Source organism: Mus pahari, chromosome 12 (assembly GCF_900095145.1).
Source record: "Mus pahari chromosome 12, PAHARI_EIJ_v1.1, whole genome shotgun sequence".
Taxonomy (NCBI): Eukaryota; Metazoa; Chordata; class Mammalia; order Rodentia; family Muridae; genus Mus; species Mus pahari.
The window spans coordinates 39,230,621-39,254,710 of NC_034601.1; the positions used below are offsets into that span (position 1 = coordinate 39,230,621).

General features: G+C 48.8%; 1 protein-coding gene across 1 annotated transcript in view; it reads right to left on the minus strand.

Annotated features, from left to right (window-relative positions):
- The window catches only part of Boc (BOC cell adhesion associated, oncogene regulated), a 37,437-nt gene that overhangs the window by 3,563 nt on the left and 9,784 nt on the right, over nt 1-24,090 (minus strand). Inside the window, 12 exon segments of the mRNA XM_021209120.2 lie at nt 6-69; nt 2,053-2,175; nt 2,498-2,603; nt 3,099-3,280; nt 3,620-3,826; nt 4,255-4,365; nt 4,749-4,908; nt 8,151-8,455; nt 11,410-11,682; nt 12,383-12,676; nt 13,747-13,890; nt 15,994-16,140. Of these exon segments, the coding sequence (XP_021064779.1) occupies nt 6-69; nt 2,053-2,175; nt 2,498-2,603; nt 3,099-3,280; nt 3,620-3,826; nt 4,255-4,365; nt 4,749-4,908; nt 8,151-8,455; nt 11,410-11,682; nt 12,383-12,676; nt 13,747-13,890; nt 15,994-16,140 (2,116 nt within the window).

The following is a 24,090-nucleotide window of genomic DNA, read 5'->3' on the forward strand; positions in this document are numbered from 1 at the left end:
GGGGCGGAGGCTGTGGTGGAGCTAGAGTCAAGGGTGGGGGTCTCCCAGGCTGACCAGAGAATTTCCGAGCTGCAATTGAACACAAAACTCACATTTGAATCTATTTTTCTTTCTTTTTTTTTTTTTTTTTTTTTTTTTTTTTTTTACAAGTAGAAAAGCCAAGCATGGACATGGGAAACGGGGCCTAGATCCCAAGATGGGGGACTTAATGTCCCTTAACTGAATGGTGTCCACAACTTATCAAGGACACTGGCACCTAATGTGCAGTGTGCTGTTGAGGTGTTTGCTGTTGAGGTGTTTGTGAGCCAAACACTGAGTCAGAGTGGACACAGGAAAATGTGGTTTCTGCAAGAGCAGTTAAAATGCGTGAGAGCAGTGAGTGGACGCAGCGGGGAGGACTTCCCACAGCTTTGCCATCTCCTGGTAGATGAAGGGACTTGAAGTGTTAGGGATGTTAGCATGGGTTGTAAAGCAGGAACTCTGGGACAGGAGACCATTGGTAAACTCGATTCAAAAGCAGACCGTTAAACACTACGTTCCTCACTGAGGTCCGCTCCTGCCAGCGAACGGGAACGGACTCCGACACTTTCTTCTCTCAGCTCTCTGAGGTCACGGTCTCCCGGTCCACCCCCCCCTCCTCAGACCCTGGGAGACTGTCCCAGTTCCTCCCAGCCTGTGTAACCTCTCCTGCTTCCATGATTCCCTCTCTGTCCTAAAGACTGCGGAGGCAGGAGACACTCTGCTTTTATCAGACATTTTCCACACCTCCAGTGATTCAGCCAACTGGGGAGCTCCCCCAGTCCCCCTCTCTTCCCACTCCCTCCTCCCAGTCCCCCATTTCTCTTCTCACCCCCCCCCCATCCCAATAGAGAGCAGTCACCTGGGTGATGATGTGTCAAGTGAGAACATCAAGCTTGCTTCACCTCTCCCAACCCAGCATGCCATCGGCCTGGGCTTGGCTCACACCTCCTCAACAGCAGGGACAGAACCATTTTCTTCACCTTTATCTCAGAGCCCCACTTCGCCCCCCTCGGCCTGCCTGTGACCGTTATTATAAAGAAGCCCAACGAGGACCCTCTTCTACCTCACAGTCCCTGCAAACGGCACTAGCTCCTCCTCCAGCACCCTTCAGTGACCCAGTGATGCCAGTGTTTCTCCCCCGAGCTCCTTTTTAGGCTTGGCATGTCCCTCGGGGCCCTCCCTCCTCATTCCAGCTTAAAGAGTTAGTCCAAAGATCTGAGAAGATAGATGACTTTGGGCTGTGTGCGTGTGTCTCTCCCTTTGATGGACATGGCGCAGAGGGCACGTGTATACAGTTGGTGCTCAGTGAGTATTTGCAAAATGACTGGAGGCAATGCATAGGGGGAGAGAGAGAAAACACAGTTGCCTCAGCCACAGGGGAGTGTTGTTTTCTCTGACTCTTCTGTGGTCCTATGATTAGGTATTTAGTAATTCACTACTTCATCTCACTTGGAGTATTTAAAAAGCAGACATAACGACACCCACTCACCTGAACAATGGATGTGCACATAGGAACAAGTGCACGTGTGTGCGTTTAAGTTAGTGCAGAATATATGTGTGTCTAATATGTTTGCGTGTAGAAAATGAACCTAGGCTTATAGCTATATGAAACTGTCTGAAGCGGCCTCTACCACATCTTGGCTATAAAACTTTGGCCAAGGTGTAGATATAATAAGTTTCCTAAGGCTCAGATTTCCTTCCCCCTACCATCAGGCTACAGTTAAATTAAATAAAACCAATCAATATAGATACCAAATGCCAAGAAATATAGAGTGTATAGAACATTTCCATCTTAAGATGGGTTCTGTTTCTAATGAGCTTGTAGTTAGTTCTCACATCCTTGAAGTCATCATGGTGGCAACCTACTCATATTAACACACAGCTCAAGAGAATAATTTGGGAGGCAATTGAGGGCAGGGATCCTTCCGAAATCAGGGTCTTCTTGGAAGGGTCTCCCAGTGTGGGCGGGAGAGAGACTCTGCTCCAGTCTGTGGGAATTCCCGGGACAGGAGAGGACCCTGGAAGAATCACCTTTGGTCTCGCAGATCATGACATTGCTGAACTCGCTCTCCCCTCCTTCATTGAAGCACTGCATTTTAATGTCATAGGAAGTCTCTGGCTGCAGGTGGCTGATAGAGTGCCAGTACCTGTCCCCTGGGAAGGAAAGTGAGAGTCACTATGGCGATGTATATGCCGTATGCTTGGCCTTGATCACACAGTCAGACAAACCCGATCGTCTTAGCTGCTGATCAACACAAGAGACACACGGGGGAATCATCTGTATGGCTGCTCATGTTTCTGTTGTGCTGTGGTCATTAAGAAAGAAGCACGTTGACCCTTTAAACTGGATAGCTCCACGTGTGTCATAAGGGATCCACCAATACAGAACACAGATTCCATTGTATGATTCATGAGGTTTTGCCAACACCCAGACCCCCTTGCCAGTGAAGGAAACCCCATCAATGTATCTCCTCACCTTCCACCATGTCCTTCTTGTAATCACTGTCATTGTCACTGTCTGTGGGTCGGTAGTAGATATAGAAGCCATGGATTGGGGTGTTGTTGTTGCTGGCGGGGATATACTACATGGAATAGAAAACAGACACATTCACAGTGCATCAAAGCAAAACACCACAGGGCTGTGGAATCTTCTCCCAGGTCCAGAGTTTGGACTTCACAGAGGCCCCAACAAACATTCCTGAATAAGTCCCTCAGAGTCTCTGAAGAAGGCCGCAGAGAGCGGGCATTATTTTATTTTGCTGATGGACCCTGGAGATTTCAGAAGCAAGAAACAAATTATAATTCTTCAAAGTCCCTCCTGAGCCTTCCCGACAGCACAAAGGGATGCTGGACAAGGGTTGAGATTCCCTATGGTATCAGGTAAAGAGCAGGAAGGAAGGTAGGATGCCATCAGAAAGTGGGAACCAGTTTAAAGGAGACCGCCAGCAATAGCTCCAGCTACTGTCACCCTCCCAAGGCACCCCAAAGGGGCTGTCAGGTTCACGAAGCGGGAAGCCATACTCACAGACAAGGGGGAGGAGGAACATTTTCACACTACTGGTGGCCCAGCCACTTACCATCCACTTGAGCATAATAGTGGTCTCATTGACTGCGTCGGTGAAGGTGATGTAAGGACCTGCCACGGGCCTCTCATATACACGGCCACTGTAGCCTGACACCACATAGGGCCGGGAGGGAGCGCTGGGTTCACTCTCCCCTAGCATGTTCAAAGCACGGACTCGGAACTTGTAAGAAATGCCTGTAAGAGAGATTCTTCTTGAGCTTGGGAAATACAGCTGATCTCTCCCATTGCCCTTCAAGGCCCAGCCCAGGGATATCTGGTCAGCTCCTCCCCAAAGATGTCCACACACGACCCACAAGAACCCTCATCCTCCTCAAGCCACGCAGGAAATGGCTCTGGACTCCTCTTTGGAGAGAGGAAGGAGGAGGGGGTGTGGGGCTAAGGCAGAGCCACAAATTCCATACCCATGAGTACTTGTGGGGAGTGAGGGGAGGGCAGAATTAAGACCTTCCACTGTTCCTCTTCCTCCATGTGGTCCCAGCACAGAAAGAAGCAGGAAGAGAACCAGGCTCCTACCTTTCTCCAGGCCTGTGATCTCCACAGAGAGCCTCGAGGGAGGTATGGCACTGGTAGCCAGTATCCAGTCTCCCACTTTTTTCAGCTTCTTGTACTCTACACGGAAAGACTGAATTGGGAAGCCACCGTTCCCTCGGGGAATCCAGGTCACATACACGGAGGTCTCAGAAGCTGTGGAGATGGTGGGTCTGTCTGGAGCTTCTGGGGCTGGAATGACCGTGCACGGAGGAAAGACATAGACAAACAGGGATACCATGAGGTGATGCTCTGGACCAACTAGACCCAACCTGAGCCTAACGGGGCCTGTTCCTTCCTCTGCCCGCTGTCGTGTTTATCACATTCCCTCGCATGGGAGAATCCCCAGTGCTAAAACTTCTTCATCTACTCTTCTGCAAAAACAGAGGGTAGAGAATTAATGTTCTCTGGATCCGCAGACTCAGTAATTCAGGTATTTTCTCCAAAGGCTCCAACGTGTATATTTTTATTGTGGATCACTAAAGAGATGCAGAATATGTCACTGGGATTCTCCTCTTGGACCGCTGAACCCTAGCCTCATTTGACCTGCAGCAACAAGCCCTCTGTGACAGTTTGTCCTTATTGCTCTCTGCCTGCCCCTTCACTGCTGCTGGGCTTACGGGAGAGGCGGCCGTGGTCAGGCTGGCTGCTGCTCTGGAGACTGGCACCAGGGTCATCTCTCTGGATCTGCTGCTCCTTGCTGGCCACGATCTCCGGTTTGGGCCGCCGTCCTGGGTGAGAAGGATTGAGAACAAGTGAGAGTGCATATGAACTCTCCCCTTACCAAAATCCTGTTTTGCCTAAGAATCTGACAAGGGCAGCACCAAGGTGATACAACTAAGATTTCAGGGTACTGAAAGTGTGTAATTCCCGGCTTTGGCCAGCTCTACTATTGTGCTGCTATTGATCCCTGTGCTTAGCAGGGGGGAGAGATGCCAGAGAGGTTCATCAGTCTTATGAAGAGAGGCAGCACTTTAGTCCAGGCACATAAGTCCACAGAGGCAGCCACTGGAGAAGGACGGAGGTGAACAAAATGACAGGACTTTGCATCTGGCCTCACTGTAACTTGCTCGGGCCTTTGGAACTCTGAGCTAAGCAAAAATATTTGACTTACCTGTTCGGAAGGTGACCATAGCTGTCTGGCCCTCGCCAGCACAGTTGTAGGCTGCCATCTCCACTTCGTACAAGCTTCCGGGGTCAAGCCTGGTCAGGGTGAGGCGGTGCTGGTTGGCTGGAATGCCAGAAATGGTCCAGTCATCAGAGGAGTTCGTGACCTGCTGAAGAGGGTGACTGGGGTAAGGACCTGCCTCTGCTGTAGTGTCCAGGAGGGTTTCAGCCTGAGTCCAAGATGGCAGGGAGAGAGAAAGAGGACTATGGGCTGGGATAAAGGCTGGTGGGACTGCAGAGCTCCGACTGGTTCTCCTACTCTCTAAGGTCATGATCCTATTAAGGAAAGTTTGCAAGGATAGCTAGAAAGCTAGACTGAACCGTCAGTCCCCCAAAGGCCACTCTCCCATCTCCTGCAACCTCATTGAATGTTCTCTCTGTTTGCTTCTGAAGCCAAACTGGAGTCCTTCAGTCAATATTCTAATGAGAGACTGAGACAGGAATGATAACGAAAGCTGAAGCAATGGAAAGATGGTCCTAGCATGCTCATTCTCTGTGCACTGCCCATCCCTAGGTCTCAGCAGTCAGTATTCACAAGCAAAGAGCCTCAACCCGGAGAGCTGAGGAATTCATCCGTGGTTCCAAGGCTAGTGAGCACAGAAACCCTCACTTGAGTCCAAAGAGCATGCTCAGAAGTTATCTGTTCTAGACAGAGGATTCTGGGAGTGGAAAACCCCAAGTTCAAGTTCTGACTGTATAGCCCCAAGCAAACTCCCACACTGGTGAGCCCAGAGCCATTCATCCCTACGATGGGCAAATACAATGACTTGAGTTACTCTGAAGTCAAATTAGATGACTTGGCACAGGTGAGGTTCCCAACAAATGAATGCCTGGCCTGTCTCCTGACGCTCTTGGCACCCTTCACCCTGTGAGATTTCTCACTTTAAAATTCTTCCCCTGTTTCTGCTCCCTGTCTTAAAAAACAGGGTGTATGTGAAGGATTATAAATGAAGTTTTAATGGTTAACTCTTTAAAAAATATTTATGGGAGGACTCCGGGCACCCAAAGGCAATGGTGAGAGATTATTTCCTCCCACCCACCATCTTTTCAGAAGGACTTTGTGGCCAGCTCTGTGCATCTCAGAAAGCCTGCCAGAATGGAGAGCTGGGGTTTGATTAAGAAAGCGACCAGCTGCTGGGGAAATCTCTTATCCCTAAGCAAAGTATTTGCAAGTAGAACAAAACCTCCCATTCAAGGCCAGGGGATGCTCTGGGCTCATTAATGTCGGGCTTCCAGGATTTGTTCCAAGGGGAAAGGTTTTCACAAGCTGAGAATCCCCAGTGATGCTGGAAACCCAAACACAGTAGCCTAGGTCTACATGGACGAGATGAAACTTGCTTTGTGTACGTGAAAATCAGCCTGACTAATTCCCAATGCCTTGAAAAGACAGAGAATGGGAAAAAAAACAAAAACAAAACCCAAAACAAAAAACAAAAAACAAACTCCAAACCCACAACCCAATGCTGACTTCTGATTCCAACCTTCTTTCTTGGGTGATGACCATTAAGCTATGTTAGTTCTGCGAGCAAGAACAGCTTCCAAGGCATACTTTCTGTCTTGGCAACATTCACTTAAAAGCTCCCACTGTTCCACAGGGCAATGCCTAATGGAAGCCAGACTCAACAGGGCCCCTGTCCCGACTGTCATTTTCCTGTACCTCCTCCTCCCTCTGCCCTCCCAGCACCGGCCTCAGACTTCCACTGGGACCCAGAAATGAAAATAAGAAATGCAAGGGTAATTAGTCACTGTCACACACACTGGGGAGGGTGAACGCAGGCATCAGCTTGGCATTTCCGGATTACCCCAGTGCGGTCTTTGCCTTCTTGCCTGTAGTGGGAGGTAGCTTCAGGGCCACCTATTGGCCTGAAAAATATTATTCTTACTATCACACTGGTTTCTGTCTCTTGGGTACCATGTTTGGCCTTCCCTGATCTTTGTCTACAGCTCACAGGGAGGTGTCTAGTTACACGGGAAAATAAGGATTGGGACCAGCCCTGCCCTGGAACACAGGCTAAACAAGGCTGTTTCTTTTCAGAAAGCCATTTACACCTTCAGCTGGTCCTGGAGGTGGTGTGGGGGTGGGAACTGCGGTCTCTCCTGTGCCCACGTGGGAAACTACATGAGGGTAGAGGGTGGTATTCTGCTTCCGGTACTTTTCTGACCACCCGAGGTCTCTGGGACTTCTTTGGTACCCGGGTCTTCTGGAAGAGGAAGACACGGAGAAGGCCAGCCTATGCGAGTGAGCGAGGCCAGTGGTGTCTGCAGCAGGGACCTGGCTTGTGCAGAGTCAGAACATTCAGAACATTCCACCGTGTGAGGTGTGAGGGGTGGGGGCTTGTTTTCTTGTTTGCTTTTGGAGTAGGAAAAGGTGGGTAAATATTTTTAGTTCCATTTCACATTTCCCTATTTTCTACCAAGTGCACAAAGCATTTTTATAAGCAAAAATAATCCAAACGCACACAAGCATCCACATTTAGAATAAATAGTTTGCTGGTATTAAATTTTTTTTTTAAATCCACTTAAGACGATTACTTTTCTACTTTCTGGTGGTATTGGAAAGAAAGAGCACAAACCTGTGGTGAACAGAAATGTAGTATAAAGAGTCTCACCTCACCTTCCTTGTACAGCTTTGAGGAGAGTGGCAGATGGAAGGCCCTGGTTCACCCCATGGAACAGTGACCATAGGACAGGCACAGTTCTGTCACAGTCTTAAAGGCTCTCCCTGACAGCTCCTCCAACCCTTGGACAGGTTCCCTCTGTTGAGGGAAAAATAGCTAAGGTGTCAACAATGTGATGTGCCAGAGGCTCTAACGCCTGGTTAAACAGGAGCTACCACAGCATCTGGGTCGGAGGGTATTTTACAGTCCACAGGGAGAACACTTGTTCCCTAAATATTTGTTTTCCTGGCTGGAGATGTCTGTTTGCCCTGCTATATAGTTCTTGCAGGTTTGCTTAAGAAAGAGCTTGTTTTGGTTGGAAAACAAATGCGAGGGTGGGGGTGGGGTGGGGAGAGGAGTGGGGAGGTTGGCCATAGTAATGGAGGGGGGGGGGTGAGTTATCTCTGACTACTGTTGGCATAAACTTCCAGGTAAGAGTACACAAAGATCACACCTGAGGGCCCATGCAGAGCCCCTGCCTGTGCCTGTTAGAGATCAACCCTTGTCATTACTACCGCTAGCTTTCCGGGGTGGGGTGGGATTGTAGGGATGGGCATTTGAGGAGATAGAAAGGAAGGACGCGGCTGTGGTGCACGCTGGGCCCTGGCTTCACGCCAGGAGACGGGGCGACCCCCGATTCAGCATCACTAAGAAGCTTGCAGGGAGGGAGAGGCACAATGCCAGGGTCGTACCTTACGATGCTTCACTACGTAGTACAGGATGGGTGTCCGGCTGCTCCCCTCATGGCGAGGCCGCCACACCAGCTCGTACGAATCTGTCTTGGAGGTCCGGGGTGAGCTGAGGATGATAGGTGCCTCTGCAGGGGCTACTTGTTCCTCTCCCGGGCACTTCAGGGAAGTAGGTTGTACCGATGTTGGGGGCTTAACAAGTCCCGGCTGTTCCCGAAGCATCTGGTCAGGTCTGCTGGGTCTGGAGGGTAGCATGGGGGGTGTGGCAGCAATCGGCTTGGTATCCCTCCCGGGTCTCAGGGTTGTGTCTGAGGACCAAGCAGGAAAGAGAAGGGAAGGGGGGAAGGTGTTAGTGGCCCTGATCACCTGCCAGGGAGAAAAACAGAATAAAATCAGAGAAGACCTGACATCAGAGAAGACACGAGCCCAATCTGAGACACACAGCTCTGCAGAAGCGAAGGCTGGTGTCCTTATCCTGCCAGAAGGAAAGGAGGTCTTTCCACGATGCTGAGGATTATATTTAAATTGGTATTGCGTTTTATTCAGTGTGTGTGTGTGTGTGTGTGTACACGCGCGCGTGTTCGTCCGTGCTCGCACGTGCACACGCACGCACACGCGCACGCGCACACGCTCTGTGAATGTGGGTCCAGGAGCTTGAATGTTGACGTGTTTCCCCTTCTCGCAGGGTCTTCAGGCTTAGCAGGAAGCACTTTTACCTGCTGAAGCATCTCACTGGCACTAATGTGATGGTTTAAACACCAACTGTCCCCTCTAGGCATTGTCCCCTGATTGGTCCCTTGCTTCTAGTGAGATTTTAGGGAAGGCTGGGCCTCGCTGGAGGAAGTAGGCCACAGAGGCATATTTTTGAAGGTTATTCTTTCCCTCAGTTCCCTCCTCCCCCACGGTCTCTCTGCCCTATAGTTTCCATCACAGAAACTGCCATGAAGTTCTGCCTCACTATGGGCCCTGACTCAGTAGGGCTATGGCTCTGCCCTGAAAGCTCTGAATTCATGAACCAAAGGAGGGTTCCTTCCCTTCAAGCTGTTTTCTCCTTTGAAGTTATTTTCTGTTTGTGCTGGGAAAAGTGACAAACCCAGAAAACTGGCACCAGGGATGTGTGACGGACGCTGTACGTAAATCTGCCATGCGGTTCTGTTGCCTTCGGGCTGATTTATAGGGGGTGGTTTAGAACGGGCTTGAATGCTAAGGGAGCTGCACAGAGTTCTGTCGGTAGAACATGATGGGGTTCAGGCAAGCTCAGAAGAGCAGGATGCTGACGGTGATGGCAGTGAGGCTGTACTTGGAATTTAAGGAAGAGTAGGAACTCTGCTAGGAATTGGACTATAAGTGCTCCTGGGACAAAGACTGAAAAGCCACATTTGAAAGTGACAGACTAACTAGAGGAAATCTCAAGGTATTTGAGCATCTAGGCCTCCATATGACTAATGCCAGCTGATTTTAAAACGTCTATAGAAAGAATTAGGAACAAGGAGGAGTTCGAAAACAATTTTAAAAATACGCATTGGGCCAAGGAAAACTCCTTAAAGTCATTAAGGTCATCAGAGAAGTCACAGACTTTGCATCTAAATGGCAAGAAATATGTCTTGAGGACATGTCAGGAAATGGTTGGACCTCACTCTGGGCAGCCTGAAGGGTGTAGAGGTTTTAAATCATCTGGAAGACGTTGCTTTGAGATGAGAACTCTGGAACCACCTGTTTGCACAGGGTCCCTTAGTGAAGCGCTTCCCCTTCTCGCAGGCATCTGGGCATTCGTGGGCTACAGGATTGTAGGTGTGATCTGAATGGGATAGGCTCGGGCAAAGAAAGGACTTCAGTTCTGAAGCCATGCAGAATGCAAGAGCTGCGAGGTCAGATTCCTCCCAGATGTTAAAGGAAAGCCCGAGAGGCCAGGCAATGCCTGGCAGGCACACAATCCCCACCAAGAGCCCTGAAGAGAGTCAAGCACGCAGCTGTGGGGTGCAATGGAGTCCCAAGATGTTTAGAGATACCATCAAAACACAGACTGCATGCAAAACAAAGCAACAGGCAATGGATGGAGCTTACCCAAGAGAGAGGTCATGTGGGCTGCAAACAGCAAGACTGCATGGTCAGGCTGCCCATGACTGCTGAGGCCCACATCCACGTTGCCCTAGATACTAGATATGAAGCTACATGACTTAAGGCTTGCCCTGCTGGGTTTTGTTTTTGCCTTCTTGTCTCTCACTTCTATGACATTCTATCTTGTTAGAATGAGTGTGTTTATTCTGTGTTATCGTACGCTGAAAACAGACAATAACTGATCTTTTGTTTTGTAATGGTCACAGCAAAGAGCTTGACTTGAGTCACAGAGGAGACTTTGAACTTGGACTTCTTTAAGTTCCTTAAGATTTTTTTTTTTTTTAATCTGCGTGCACGTATATGTATGAATTTATGTGCACTTTGTGAGTACAATACCCTTTGGGGGCCTGAAGAGGGAGTCAGAGACCTTAAACTAGAGTCATTGGCAGTTGTGAGCCACCTGACGTTGGTTCTGGTAACTGAACTTGGGTCCTGCAGTTGACAAAGGGTGGACTCGTGATGGGGACATGCCATTTCACCTTGAAACTTTAACACTGACACACAGTGGGTCTTTTCCCTTCTCCACTGAGGTGACTAGAGACATGAATTCAATTGGGACCGCTCTCTGAGAATCTAGAAGCCAAGGGCAGTGTGACAACATTCCTCCCACAGACTTTTCCAGCCTCAGTCCTAGCCCTACTTGACCCCCTTCACCATAGGACATTGGCATCTGATAATGATGGCACTAAACTGTATCGTCCACCGTAGTTTTTCTCTCAAATTCCTGCCATGGTTTCATCTCCTTTATAGGATGCTTTCTCAATAGAGAGAGTCTTTCTCATGCTTTGCATTCTCTACCTCACCTGGTACATGCTGAGCACACAGTAGGTCCTAGTTAGTGCAAGTGACAATTGAAACAGATCAAGCTAAAGAGAAAGGTCTTACTCATCCTTGTTTTAAAGCCCCGGTTATAAAGTACAGATTCTTCATAATCATGGAAACCCACAGACTTGGAAAAATTATTCATTTTTTTTTAAAAAATCCCATCAAATAGGTCATACTCATTAACAATAATTTGCACAGTTGATTTATTAATAAGTCCATGTAATTTTGAACTTACAACTAAAAGTCACTACATTTGGCTTTACTTGAGAAAAGGACTGTATACCTGCTTAACCAGAATTTCTGACCCACTTGCACTCACCTGGCCGAGCGGTCCTCAGTTGGACCACAGCGTGGGCACTGCCAACCGCATTCTCAGCCATGCACTGGTACACGCCTTCGTCCTCAGGCCTGACACTGACCACCCGCAGGGCTCTGCGTGACAGCCGGAGGCGCTGGCTGGAGGTGAGGGGCACCGCATTCCTCAGCCATAGGACAGAAGGTGGGGGGTTTCCTCGAACCTCACAGGTGAGCTTTGCACTCTGGCCCCATGGGATGACCAGTTGGGACAGCTCCACTGTGACCTCAGGGGGTTCTGTGGAGAAAACAGATCAGAATGAGGAAGGCTGTGTTTTCCCATCTCTAAGACCATACAAGCCAGATGAGAGATGCTGCCTCAGGACTGGCTTCCTCCTCACTGGCTGTTGGGTTCGTCCTATGGGAGGAGTGGGGTGGGACAAGATGTCTCGGTGACAAAGACTACACCAAGATCCACGGCCTAAGTTCTGAGATCTAAGAAGTTCTGTCTTCCCAGAGTGCTTCGTTACTCATCAGCTCCATGGCCTTTCACAGTAGAACCCTTTCTGAGTTAAGTCACATGCTTGTGATGGTTTGTATATGCTCTGCCTGAGAGCAGCACTACTAGAAAATGTGGCCATGTTGGAGAAGGTGTGGCCTTGTTGTGGTTGGTATGTTACTGTGAGTGTGGGCTTTTAAGGCCCTCATCCTAGCTGCTTGGAAGCCAGTATTCTGCTAGCAGCCTTCATATGAAAGATGTAGAACTCTCAGCTCCTCTTGAACCATGTTTGCCTGGATGCTGCCATGCTCCTGCCTTGATGATACTGGACTGAACCTCTGAACCTGTAAGCCAGACCCAGTTAAATGTTGTCCTTAGAAGAGTTGCCTTGGTCATGGTGTCTGTTCACAGCAGTATAATCCTATCTAAGACTGTGCTTCTAGAAGAGCCAGGAAGATGAGTGCAAAGATTAAGGAAGAGGAAGCCCATGGAAGCTCACCAAACACCTGGACGTTGTAGAGGATGACAGCTGCCCCGGGATCCCCAACCCCATTGCTGGCCATACATCGGTAGGTGCCTGAGTCCTCCTCGCTGGTGGTGTCAATAAGCAAGTTACTCAGCAGGAAGCGAGTCTTGTTATAGGCAGCAATGCTGGACCCATCCTTGGCCCACGTGACTCGAGGTGGCGGGATCCCACTGGCCACACACTCTAGTATGAGACTCTGGCCTTTGGTGACAATGACGGTCTGGGCTTCCAGTGGGTAGATGATGCGGGCAGCCTCAGCGGTGGAGCCTGGAGTGGGGAAGGAGGACACAGAGAGTAAGATTTGGGCTTTCCCCCAGCCTGTCGCTGATGATCCAGCTCCAGAAGGGCTCCAAAGAACATGGACTTGAGATGAGCTCACAGCATTGCCAACGCAAGGCCGCTTATCAAGAGCAAGGTCTTCCTCCTGCCCAGAACGTAACTTAAGTCTTTTTTTTTTTTTTATAAGCTACAAGTGCTTACAGAAAAATGAGGGTGCCAAGATAGAAAGCATTTCAACTTGGCTTCAGGCAGTACCCCCTGAGCTTGAGGACAAAGTGAGGCACCAGAATCTGCTAGGCCCTTACTCGACCTCAACATCCAAGGGAGTGTGTCCCTTATAGGGTGAGGAACCTTCTAAGCTGAGCAGGAGCCGCTGTTGAAAGTTAGACGTTTCTTGCAAAGTCCCCAAACACAAGCCAGTGCTTCTTTCTGGTGCTCAAGATAGAAGGCAGCCATTTTCTCATAGCTGGGAAGAAAGTGCACTGAACGAATGGCCGAAAGGAAGAGACTCTCCAGTGTGCTGCTATCCCAGGGTCCCTAGAGAGCCTGCCTCATGATCCACTGTATGGGCTAGCCAGCGGGCCATAAAATTTTGGTGACTCTCTATTCCTCCTCAGGAAGAAGAGTAAAAAACGTTTTGCTCCATTAGCTTTGGCAGCACACCTCCTCGGGTGCTCAGCAGCAGCTCACTGAGTATTTGGGGGAACTTTGAGGGGCGCTCAGGAGGTGAGTGTGCTCTCACATGAATGGGGGAGCCTGTGGGCCTGTGTAGATTTTCAGCAGAGGAGACAATTTAGGAGTAAGGAGTAGAGGGTAGACCGAGAGGCCACCCACAAGGGTGCCCAGCAAACTCATCCCGCCTGCAGAGTTACACGGAGCAACAGGCGAAGGGAGTCGCCCTCCACAGTGATGAGCTGTGGTGGCAAGCAAGGCTGGGATGCTCTAGGCTCACGACCCCGAACTTGGTCTGCTGTGTCCCCTGATCCTCCTCTCGCTTTCCAGCTTTGCTGGGCCTTATTCACACCACCCCATAAATGACAAGCGAGCCTGGTCCTTACGGCGCACGCGCAGCCTGTCGCCGGAGCCGGAGGTTTTCACTTCCTGGGTCACCGGGTTGTAGGCGGCACACTTGTACATGCCTTCGTCCTCCTGGCTGGCATTGACAATTTGGAGATTCCCCGATGGCATGATCAGGTAGTTGTCTGTGGAGACGGTAGGGAAGAAGCAAGATGAAGTGCATTCGGGCCCAGAATCTCACAGTCTGAAACTCCCCTAGACTTAAGGGGTCCAAGAGAGAATCAGAGAAAGCCTGAAATGCTGTTCTCCACAGAAAACTTAGTGCCGTGTGGGCAGAGCACCAGAGTAAGGAAGTGACTAACTACAGGCTCCTGGCTGCATGGCTGACGGCCTCTGAGTTAGTGCTTGTCTGGGGTTCATCTTACACTCTCAGGGGAGCTAGGGGAAGGTAGAGAGGATGCAGGGCTTATGGTTAACCTGGACTTGTGCTCTAGGTCAACAGGATAAGGTGTGATCCGAAGACATTAGTCAGCCTCTTAGATCCATTTATAAAACAGCAGAACGTCGTTGCTAAAACACTATTAAGGTCGGGCGTGGTGGCGCACACCTTTAATCCCAGCACTTGGGAGGCAGAGGCAGGCGGATTTCTGAGTTTGAGGCCAGCCTGGTCTACAAAGTGAGTTCCAGGACAGCCAGGGCTACACAGAGAAACCCTGTCTCAAAAAACCAAGCCGGGTGTGGTGGCACACGCCTTTAATCCTAGCACTTGGGAGGCAGAGGCAGGCGGATTTCTGAGTTCAAGGTCAGCCTGGTCTACAAAGTGAGTTCCAGGACAGTCAAAGCTACACAGAGAAACCCTGTCTCGAAAAACCAACCAACCAAACAAACAAACAAAAAACAAAACCAAACAAAAACCAACCAAACAACAACAGCAACAACAACAACAACAACAACAACAAAACACTGTTAAGATTGAGCCTCGAGCCCCACAAGTGAGGAAGAGGTGAGTTACCTCACTGACTTTAGCATTTCCTACCCTTCTGTGTCCTCACTCTAAGCCACCTTCCTAGTGAAATCCTTCTACTGAAGAGGAATATTCTGACCCCTAGCCATTGTCCTATCTGTGACAACCACTGAGACACCATATTGTTCCTCGCTGGCCTGGCAGGTTTTCTCTGCTTCTGGTCCAAGAGGGTTATTGGTGGGTGGGGCTGAAGCATGTGTTTAGGTTTGGTAGGCAGGAGGCAGACTCACAACTTCTGGACAGCCCAGCCACAGGGGTGGCCCTCTGTTTCCTGGCAGGCAAGACACTGGCCTTCAGTCAGCTCTGGGCTCTGTCCTGGTGGCCCCTCCTGGGACTCAGGACGTCACCAAGCTTGGTGCCTGCCTGCTGCTGGGCCACCCAGGTGAGAGCTGCTTAGGCAACTGCCAGATGGAGTGAATCTTGTCCCGGGCTGCTGCCAAGCCTCCGCTGGCCAAGGCTTAGAGTTCCTGCTCTCTCTTATCTCGTCTCTGCTATTTCTGAGTGATCGAACCAGGGTGCTTACATTTCAAAAGCAGCTTTCTGTCTTTTCAGAGTTTCTTCCTCCTCCCCCTAAGATTTCAATCACAAAATATATTCTTTTCATAATGGAAAAAAAAAAAAAGTCTATACTGTGGAAAGTATGCATTTTGAGTTACAAGGCCAGGGCAAGTGAAATTAACTTGGTCTTATGTGTAAGTTTGTTGTGAGGTGAGCTGACTTCATTTTAATGGACACACGCTTCCTTGTTGGCACGGTGAACCCCTGTGGCCTTCCCTAGGCCAGCCATCATGTCCACTGTGGTGGGAGCAGGAAGCCGAGAGAGCGGAGATCACCACAGTGCCCAGGAAATGGGGGAGCTGTGCAGTCCCACCAAAAGATTGCTTTGCCATGTGGGGGAAGGTCCTTTCCCACCAGGGAACACTGAGCTCTGGGGACTCTGGGCTTGTCAGGCAGCCTTTCTCTACACGCCTTGTGACAAGGGCTTGAACAGGGAGCATCAGGAACCAGTCATGTGCTGAGCGTTTGGCAACACCCTCCAGGGCCCCACAAGATGAGTTAAGTCTCCGTGACAGGACAGAGGAACTCCATCATGGAAACTGCCCTCTTACGATCTTTGAGTGCCAAATGTCAGAGTACAGGACAGCTGGCTAGCCTGAGGTTGGGGCTGTCAACATTATCATGGGGACTCAGGGAGGTAGCAACAGCTGACACAAATGAAAGCAGTCAGAAGCCAGCTCTCCTGGGCTTCCTGCCCGTTCCTTACCTCTAGAGGCCTCCAGCCACTCCTGTTTGACACTGTACCGGACCTGGGCTTTTGGGTGGCTCTCAGGCAGGTGGCAGGCAATGACGGCTGTGTTCCCCTCGTCTACTTCGATCACATGTTGCACATCTAATTTAAAGTCCTGGAGATCTGTGAAGAGAAAGGAAGGTTCCTAATTGACCTGGATGGAGAATGTCAGTGTGTTATCCCGGGTGGGTTCCCGTTGGGAGTCGCAATAAATGACTTCAGCATTCACTCCGGGCCCTAAGAGAAGGCTGAGAAAGTTCGCAGACTCTGGAGATATGTACGGGTTTATAAGGACTGTTTGCTGCACAGCCCTCATCACTAGATGTAATTCAACTTGAGGTGTATATACATGTAAGTTTGGGGAGACATTGAGAACCCTGCTAGAAGGTGGTCAGAACAGTAATTCTGTGACACTGAGCCCTAAGAGTGAGCTGGTCTTACACAGCTGTCCTAGATATGTGTCCTAGTCAGGGCACAAAGGTCCAGGCACAGCCGTCAGAAGGTTCTATAAATGGGGACTAAAGAGAAAGACGGAAAGAAACGCTCATGTTTTCATCCAGTTCCATCAAGAAGAGCCTCCCAGGTTCTTCTCATACATTCGCAGAAGGAGAAAAGTGACTCAGTTTCCAACCTTGATCACAGCCAAGATGCCACTACCCAGAATCTACTGTCTCTAATGACTACTCCGCTCTTGAGGGTGATAGGTGGGACTCGGTGGATGCCAAGTCTGGAATGTACATGTAAGGGGCAGTATCACATGATTTCCTGCCCCCGAAACAGAGCCAGCAAGGGATGAGCCTCCATGAGTGTTGATGGTTGCTGTGGGCATAAGGCTTGTTTGTATAACAGTCTACATATTTTCACGTTCCTCCTCTGAGGAATGTCCTCTATGCCAAGTTTAATGACTCCATGATAATCAAAGACAGCATGGATGTGGGAGGTAAAGACCTGTCTATGTCTCCACAAAATGGTAGAATCCTGTGACCTTCGGGGTAGCTCTTAAGACTGTGGGAAAGAACACTGAAAAATATGAGTTTGAAATATATAATTTCTCAATTATGCAAAATATAAGGATGCAATATGAATTGTATAAGGAGCTTCACAGATTTAAGGGAACAGAGGCAGCTGTGCTATGATCCAGCTTGTCAGAAAGATACTAAAGAAGGAGATAAAGAGATTTAGGGAGTGGTGATTGCAGGGCAAGATCCCACCCAGCTAAGTTTACTGTTTGTGCTTACAAAGGCTGGTAGATTCCTGAGTTCAAGGTGAGCCTGGGGCAGAGCTAATTTAGGTTCAGGAGTGGTCAGAATGGTCATTTCAATGCAGGATCCCACCCAGCTATCTTATTGTCTGTGCTTATGTTTGCTGTCTTTTCCTAAGAATCGAGGGGCTGGGGTCATGGGGTGCTGATACATGGAATAATCAAAATGGAACCTGGGGTAAAGACTGCATTGGCATGTAAAATAAAAGACTGGACTTTTGGTCTACAAGAGATGAGCTATCCAGAGAGATTTTAGAATACCAAGAGAAAGTTGTCTCGAGCAGAGAGCTCTCAGGAGATCCCCAGAGAGAGCAGAACAGAGAGGGCAATCTGAAAGCTGTCTCAAGCAGAATATGGGCTGTCAGCTTGGACCTATGACTTGACCTGCAGTGACACGCTTTGCCACTCTCAAAACACCCCTTCTCTCAGACCCCCTCTCTAAGCTGAAGCTTTCCCTTAGCATGTGGATACCCTAATGATTCTCCTAGATGACAAGGGATCTCCGAGGATACCCCAGCTGGTACCCCTCTGTGGAATCTGAGAGGAGCTGAGGATCCAGACACAGGCTTCAGCATCCTTTGGCACCCTGCGGCTACTTCTTCTGTGTCAGCTTTGTGGGACAACTAGCGTAAAAGCAGAGAGGATGAAGACCCATCTGGAGCAGGGGCAGGATGTGTCCTAAACAATCCATGTGTCTAAAGACAAATCTCTTTGCATGGGACAAATCACTGATGCTGTTGAAAAGCCGGGCTATTTCTACCACAACACCACATTCTGAACAGGAAACTTGGTTTTCAGGATTGTAGCTGGATCTATTTTAAGAAAAAGAATAAAGCCAATAGAATACAATAGAAAGGGCCAACAATATTTTACCCAGACACTCTTTTCAGTGTGGTACCGAGGAAGCCATGGAAGCCCACCCTCAAAACGCAGACCGTTCCAAACTTCGCTTAGCCTTGGGCTTCCTGCAATTTCTCTGCAAGACTCTACCTGCCTGCAGTGTTGTTTCCATGGGTCACTCAGAGAATGTAAGCAGAACAAGCAAAAAATAAGGTTTCTCACAAGACATTAGAAACTGCCAACAATAAACTAGAGTCATCACAGGGGAGCCTGGTGATCGAGTCACCAGGCAAGGACACGGAACTTTTCTACTTAATGGAACTTCCTAGAAGTTGTAAGTCAGACCATGGTAGAGAAGAAAGCCCACTGCTTTTTATGAAAAGATCATTGTCCCTTTCATTTCAGTATTAAACTTACTAAGGACAGGGCCAGGACTTGTTCATATGTGTCCTCTAAGCCTAACTCGGGTCTTGGCCCACAATGACAGTAGATGTTCAATGACTTACTATCATGGAAGCCAAGCTTCACACGTTGGATGCCCATTTTCACGGCCTATGAACCCAAATTCTCTCAAAAAGTTTGGTTTATGTCGTGAGCTCAAGTACAGGACCCTAACACAAATGTTCCATAAACATTTACCTAAAGTGTGACCGAGGGCAGTTACTTTGGAAAAAGAATATCTGGTGACTGGGAGGTCAAAGACGGCATCTGATCCCCTTGAAACTGGGGTTGCAGACAGCTGTGCGCTGTTTTGCGGGTTATAAGGGTGCTGGGAATTGAACCCTGGGTCCTCTGGAAGAACAGCCATCACTCTTAACTGCAGAGCCATCTTAACTCCTTAGCAACGTGTAAACAAAGGATCCTACATTTTCATTTTGCGCTGGGGCCTGTAAATTATGTAGCCCTGATCTGGCTGAGCCTCTAGGTTAGGATCGTGAGTGAGCTTCACTCTGAGAGGAAGAAGATGAACTATGGGAAAGGGGATGCCTGGGCCCAGGTTCCAGCTGAACACAGGTAGTGCCACTCCTTTGAAAAACATTTCACTGAAACCATGCAAAGGCCCTGATCCTCCTTCAGGGCAGGGCGCCTTGTACCTGCCAAGGGAGGAAGCTCCCCACAAAGTGAGCTGTGAGCAAATGCACTTGAGAAGCATCTGGAAAATTCCTCAGGCACTGAGAACCATTCCCCTCCATGCTCCAATAAATCTAAAGCTACCCCACCAAGAGTTGTCCCCTCCCACCCCACCCCCAACACCCACGTCTTCTTTCTTTACATCATTCCAAGGAAAACTGCCCCAAGCAACAATATACTTAAACCCAGCAGATCATTTTGAAGAAAGATGTGAACAACCAAAAGGAGCTTGGCACCAGAAAGCCACCTCCATCATAATGTCCCCAGGCTACTGCCTCCACTACAACGGAAGGCTCATCCGGGCGAGAAGTATGTGCTCCACCAAGCACCACCCACCTCACCACCAAGTGCTAGAACACTGGGTCCTCCTTACGCCCCTCTTGGCTCTCAATACGCCCTCTGACAACTGCGAGAGCAGAAACAGAAGGCTGAGCACTCAGGCAGGCATGGAGCTGGGCATTGGTCAGCCATGCAACCCAACTCTCCCTTTGTTCTGATGCCAACATGTGCACAACAGCCCGTGTGGGCAGGACCCTGGACACCCCATCTGGGTGCCCCACTCCTCATAAGGGCTGACTGGCAGGCAAGACTTCTTGGCTTCAAAACAAATAAACAGCAGTTTGGTCTTTGCTGCTGTCCCCTCCTAGTGCCTCCTAAGCTTAAGTCTTAACTGCCATTTCTATCCCTCTCAGTTTGGTGGCTGCGGTAAAAATTCACTAAGGGATCAAAGGTGGAGTTATGAAGTGATGAATGATGTAAAAATCAGGGCCCCCGTTCCTTGTGTTTCTGGCCAGGAAGGAGGCCAGAGATGGAAGAGACTCCGTGATCAATAACACAACAGTCTATTAGCAGCAGGCAGATGCGGAGGCATGCCCCATATGAAGGGGAGCAAGCAGCCAGTTCTGCAGAAAAGTTTCCTGGCCTTCAACAATGCCTCACTGGGAATAAGGGGCAGGCCTTCCGTTACAAATGGGGTTAACAGGCCTCTTGGTGGAAGGGTGGCTCAAGTTTCATGGGAAATGGCTTGATAGGACACACACCTGTCCTTGCCTGTTGTCTGTGTACTTGAGAAATGTGTTGCAGGAATGTTTTTTCAGCTTTAATCTCTTACCTTCCCTCGCCTACTCCTTCTGTATCCTCTCTGCTCATTCTTCCAGCTACTTCATTGTATTACCCAGTAGATCCATTCATTTATCAGGCCTCCCTACGTCAAAAGCCCTGGTCCTTGAGGTCACATCTGAGGTTACTAACAAGCCTGCTGTCACAGTACTTTCTGAGAAAGCCCATCGCATTTAGAGCTCTATACAGAGCCTTGCCTAGTCGCTTCTCCTGAAAAGCCCAGATTCCAAAGGGAAGCTGCATATTCCAACTGTGTTACTTTTGTAAGATGCCTAGATGCACTGTCTACAGACATTTCTACAAATGCTCACTGTGTGCTGCATTCTATACTTCCTCTTTCCACTTAAAGGGAACATTAGGCCCTGATTCTCTTGGTTATCTCTTGAGAGATATTTATAAGCACTTCCTACCTGGTGAGGTGCGTGTGTGAAACCACATAAGGGCACGTCTGATCTTGAGTTCATTTGAACTTTTCAACTACTATCTCGTCCTCCTCATTCTGCCCTTAATAAGAAGCTCTTAATAATATACAGAATAAACCAAGAGGTGGTAACACATGCCTTTAATCCCAGAACTCAGGAGGCAGAGGCAGGCAGATCTCTGTGAGTTCAAGATGTAGCCTTGTCTACAGAGCAAACTCCAGGACAGCCAGGCCTATACAGAGAAACTCGGCCTCACAAAACCAAAATAACAACAACAACAAAAGTTAGAATTGTGAATTAAATTGTAATACTTGGAGGAATATGCCTATGTACTCTCAGTACGAACTGTCAAATCCTAACCAAAGACTTAACCTCTTCCCGAAAACTTACTCTGTAACACGTCCGGTTACAGAGTGTCTAGGGTCCCAGCTCCAAGTGAGGGCGTTTATCACACACAGCCGGGTCCCATGCTCCCCCTGTGTTCTCAGAGATCAGGGGACAAGCTTGCACTTATCTGCTGAGGTTTGTCTGGGACCCACCCATCCAGCACTGCATGGGGCTCACTTGGCAAAGCCACTGCTGCTGACGCTGCCCCAGAGCCATGGGCAAATTTCTGGGCTTACTGTTGTCAATTCTATTCCTCAATTCTCATGGCCTCCGAGCCTCAACTTGCCCCTGTGGCAGCTTGTTGTGTCTATGGCGCTGAGCTTGCAGAGCTCGGGAAGAGCCCGTGCTGATGGCGGCACTATTCAGTGATGCAAAACGACCCTGCGGTCTTTTTCTGTACCTCAATCACTTTGGAGAATGGCCCCTAGACAAGGAAGTAGAGATACTGAGTGCCTTCTCTGTATGAATCACTGAGTCACAGCTTCATAGAAGGACTTAGGTGTGACACCAAAGAAGGCAGAGGGGCCATGGCATTGTTTCTCTAAGTGGTCTCGGGCAGTATTGGGCTTTCCTGAGCCCTAAACTGTTCTACCGATGGACAGGGGGTCACACACCTCACCCGATCCTTTGGTTGTCTAAGACACACCCAATGGCTTAGCTTTACCCACGAGTTATCCTTGAAGGAAAAGTACCTTGCAAATGGAAAACCACAAAAGCCACCTGCTAAGGTCAGGGGACCAAGAAAAGCGGCAGCTGATGGTGCTCGTGAGCTCGGGGAGCCTGGCACCTGGAGAGTGACTGGGGTTATGGCTTGGGCAGGCCTCTCAGAAGCTGAGCATCTGAGGAAATGACTAAGCATTTGCCAGTGGGTAGCCAGGGCACACAGACCACTAAAGTCAAACAGCACTATAACTCACCAGGCTGGCCCAAACCAGTGTTTCCTAAGGCAGACATTTAGCACAGTTCCATCCCTTCAAGCCTCATGGATGCCTCTACTCAGACATTCTGGTATGCAGAATATTCACAGAAAGTGCAAAGGGAATAAGATAGGTCCTGGACTGCGGGGCTTCAGTCTAACAGATGAGATAGGTTAAGGTGAACATAAGACAGATCACAGTCCTGCACCAGAGTGGACCCAGCACGGTCCTCGGCTCCTCCACTGACCGTCTAAGGCAGGCTGCCCCAAGCTGCATACAATTTGAGGAGGAAGCTGTAGATGCCAGCTTTGTGCCTTGCTTGGAAGGCCAGGACAGTGGATAAATATGTTTGCTCTCTTTGGGATTCCCCCCTCTCCCGCCAATCCAATTGTACAAATAATTTTGGCTCCAAACAAAACTCTTTCCTGACAGCCATGGAAACACGACATGAAATTTCTCAAACACACTTTCTGATGAAAGCATGCTACGCTGTCTTTTATTTAAATAAAAACCAGTTTCTGTTGGGGGGTGGGGTGGAGTTTTGCATCTGCCAAACAGATTAGTTGTCAAATCTTTTGTTGTGTGTTGTTTTTTCCCCCTCAGCTGAGGTGTGGTTTCCCACATTTGAAAGGTGGAAAGGCTAAGAATGAAGGAGAGATGAAAGAGACCAGAGGGCAGGAAGTAAAGGCAGAAAAAGAAAAATCCTAGTTAAGACAAGAGAGAGAGAATTGCGGCTGAGAAGAGGGAAGGCAGAAAGAGGCAGGCATGTGAGGGGAAGGAAAGAAAAAAAAAAGAATCTATTTTGCAATGTTATTAAATGATTTGCAATAAACTGGCTTAAGGCTTGAGGAATTTTTTTTTTTTTTTGGCTTGAACCAATTAAAAAAATATTTTTAAAAGACGTAAGAGAACATGAAATGCGATTAGTCCTCAAAGACAAGTCAAAGATGGAACCCTGTCTCCACCAAGTCTGGCAGCCAGATGCACGGAGAGATGTCTGCAGCCATACTCATTTCTCTGACTGCAGTGCTTCTGTGAGGTAGTGCTGGCACACAAAAAGCTGCAGTTTCTTTTGGACCCAATGAGAGTTTGGAAAAAAAAAATACATTGAAGAAAGAGAGAGGAGAAAAAGATTTACTTGCCAACAACCCACATCACACATACTTCTCTGATCACCCAAATATAAATATAAATACAAACTCAGCAATGGGAAAATTCATGTAAATCCTGGTGGTCTGGACTCATCAGAGGCAAAGCTGGATCCCAGCATGGTCTTCGACAGGGCGGGTAGCCAGCACAGGGAGAGAGAGGAGGGTGGAAACAGGAGCCTGGCCGCTCCAAAGGGAACAGAGATCCTCAGCAGGCCCTTGTAAGCAGCATTCCAGGTTGGAGAGGCAGGACCACTATGCTGGGGACAGACAGGTTCATGTGGCCCTTCTTTCTTCCCTCACATCTGTCGGGACACACACATGCAACACACGCGCACTCTCGCATGATACGCCACAGTGACAGCTCTCAGAAGCCATCTTCTACCAGCTTGTAGGATCTGGTGGTTGAATTCAAGTAAGGCTACTCACTGAGACATCTTGCCAGCCCTCCGTTTCGCTTAATATCCTTGACATGTTTTTAAAAAGTCTTTATTTTATGTATACAGTTGTACTATAGTTGTCTTGAGACACACCAGAAGAGGGTATCAGATCCCATTTCAGATAGTTGTGCGCCACCATGTGGTTGCTGGGAATTGAACTCAGGACCTCTGGAAGAGCAGTCAGTGCTCTTAACTGCTGAGCCATTTCTCCAGCCCTCCTTTACACTTTTGACTTCCATCAGTTTTTTTCTAAAAGCCCTTTCTGTATCATCAACCTGTTTTTACAAATTTCTTGTTCTCTCTCTCTCTCTCTCTCTCTCTCTCTCTCTCTCTCTCTCTCTCTCTCTCTCACACACACACACACACACACACAAACACACATTGTGAAATTAGGATTAGCCAAAATTA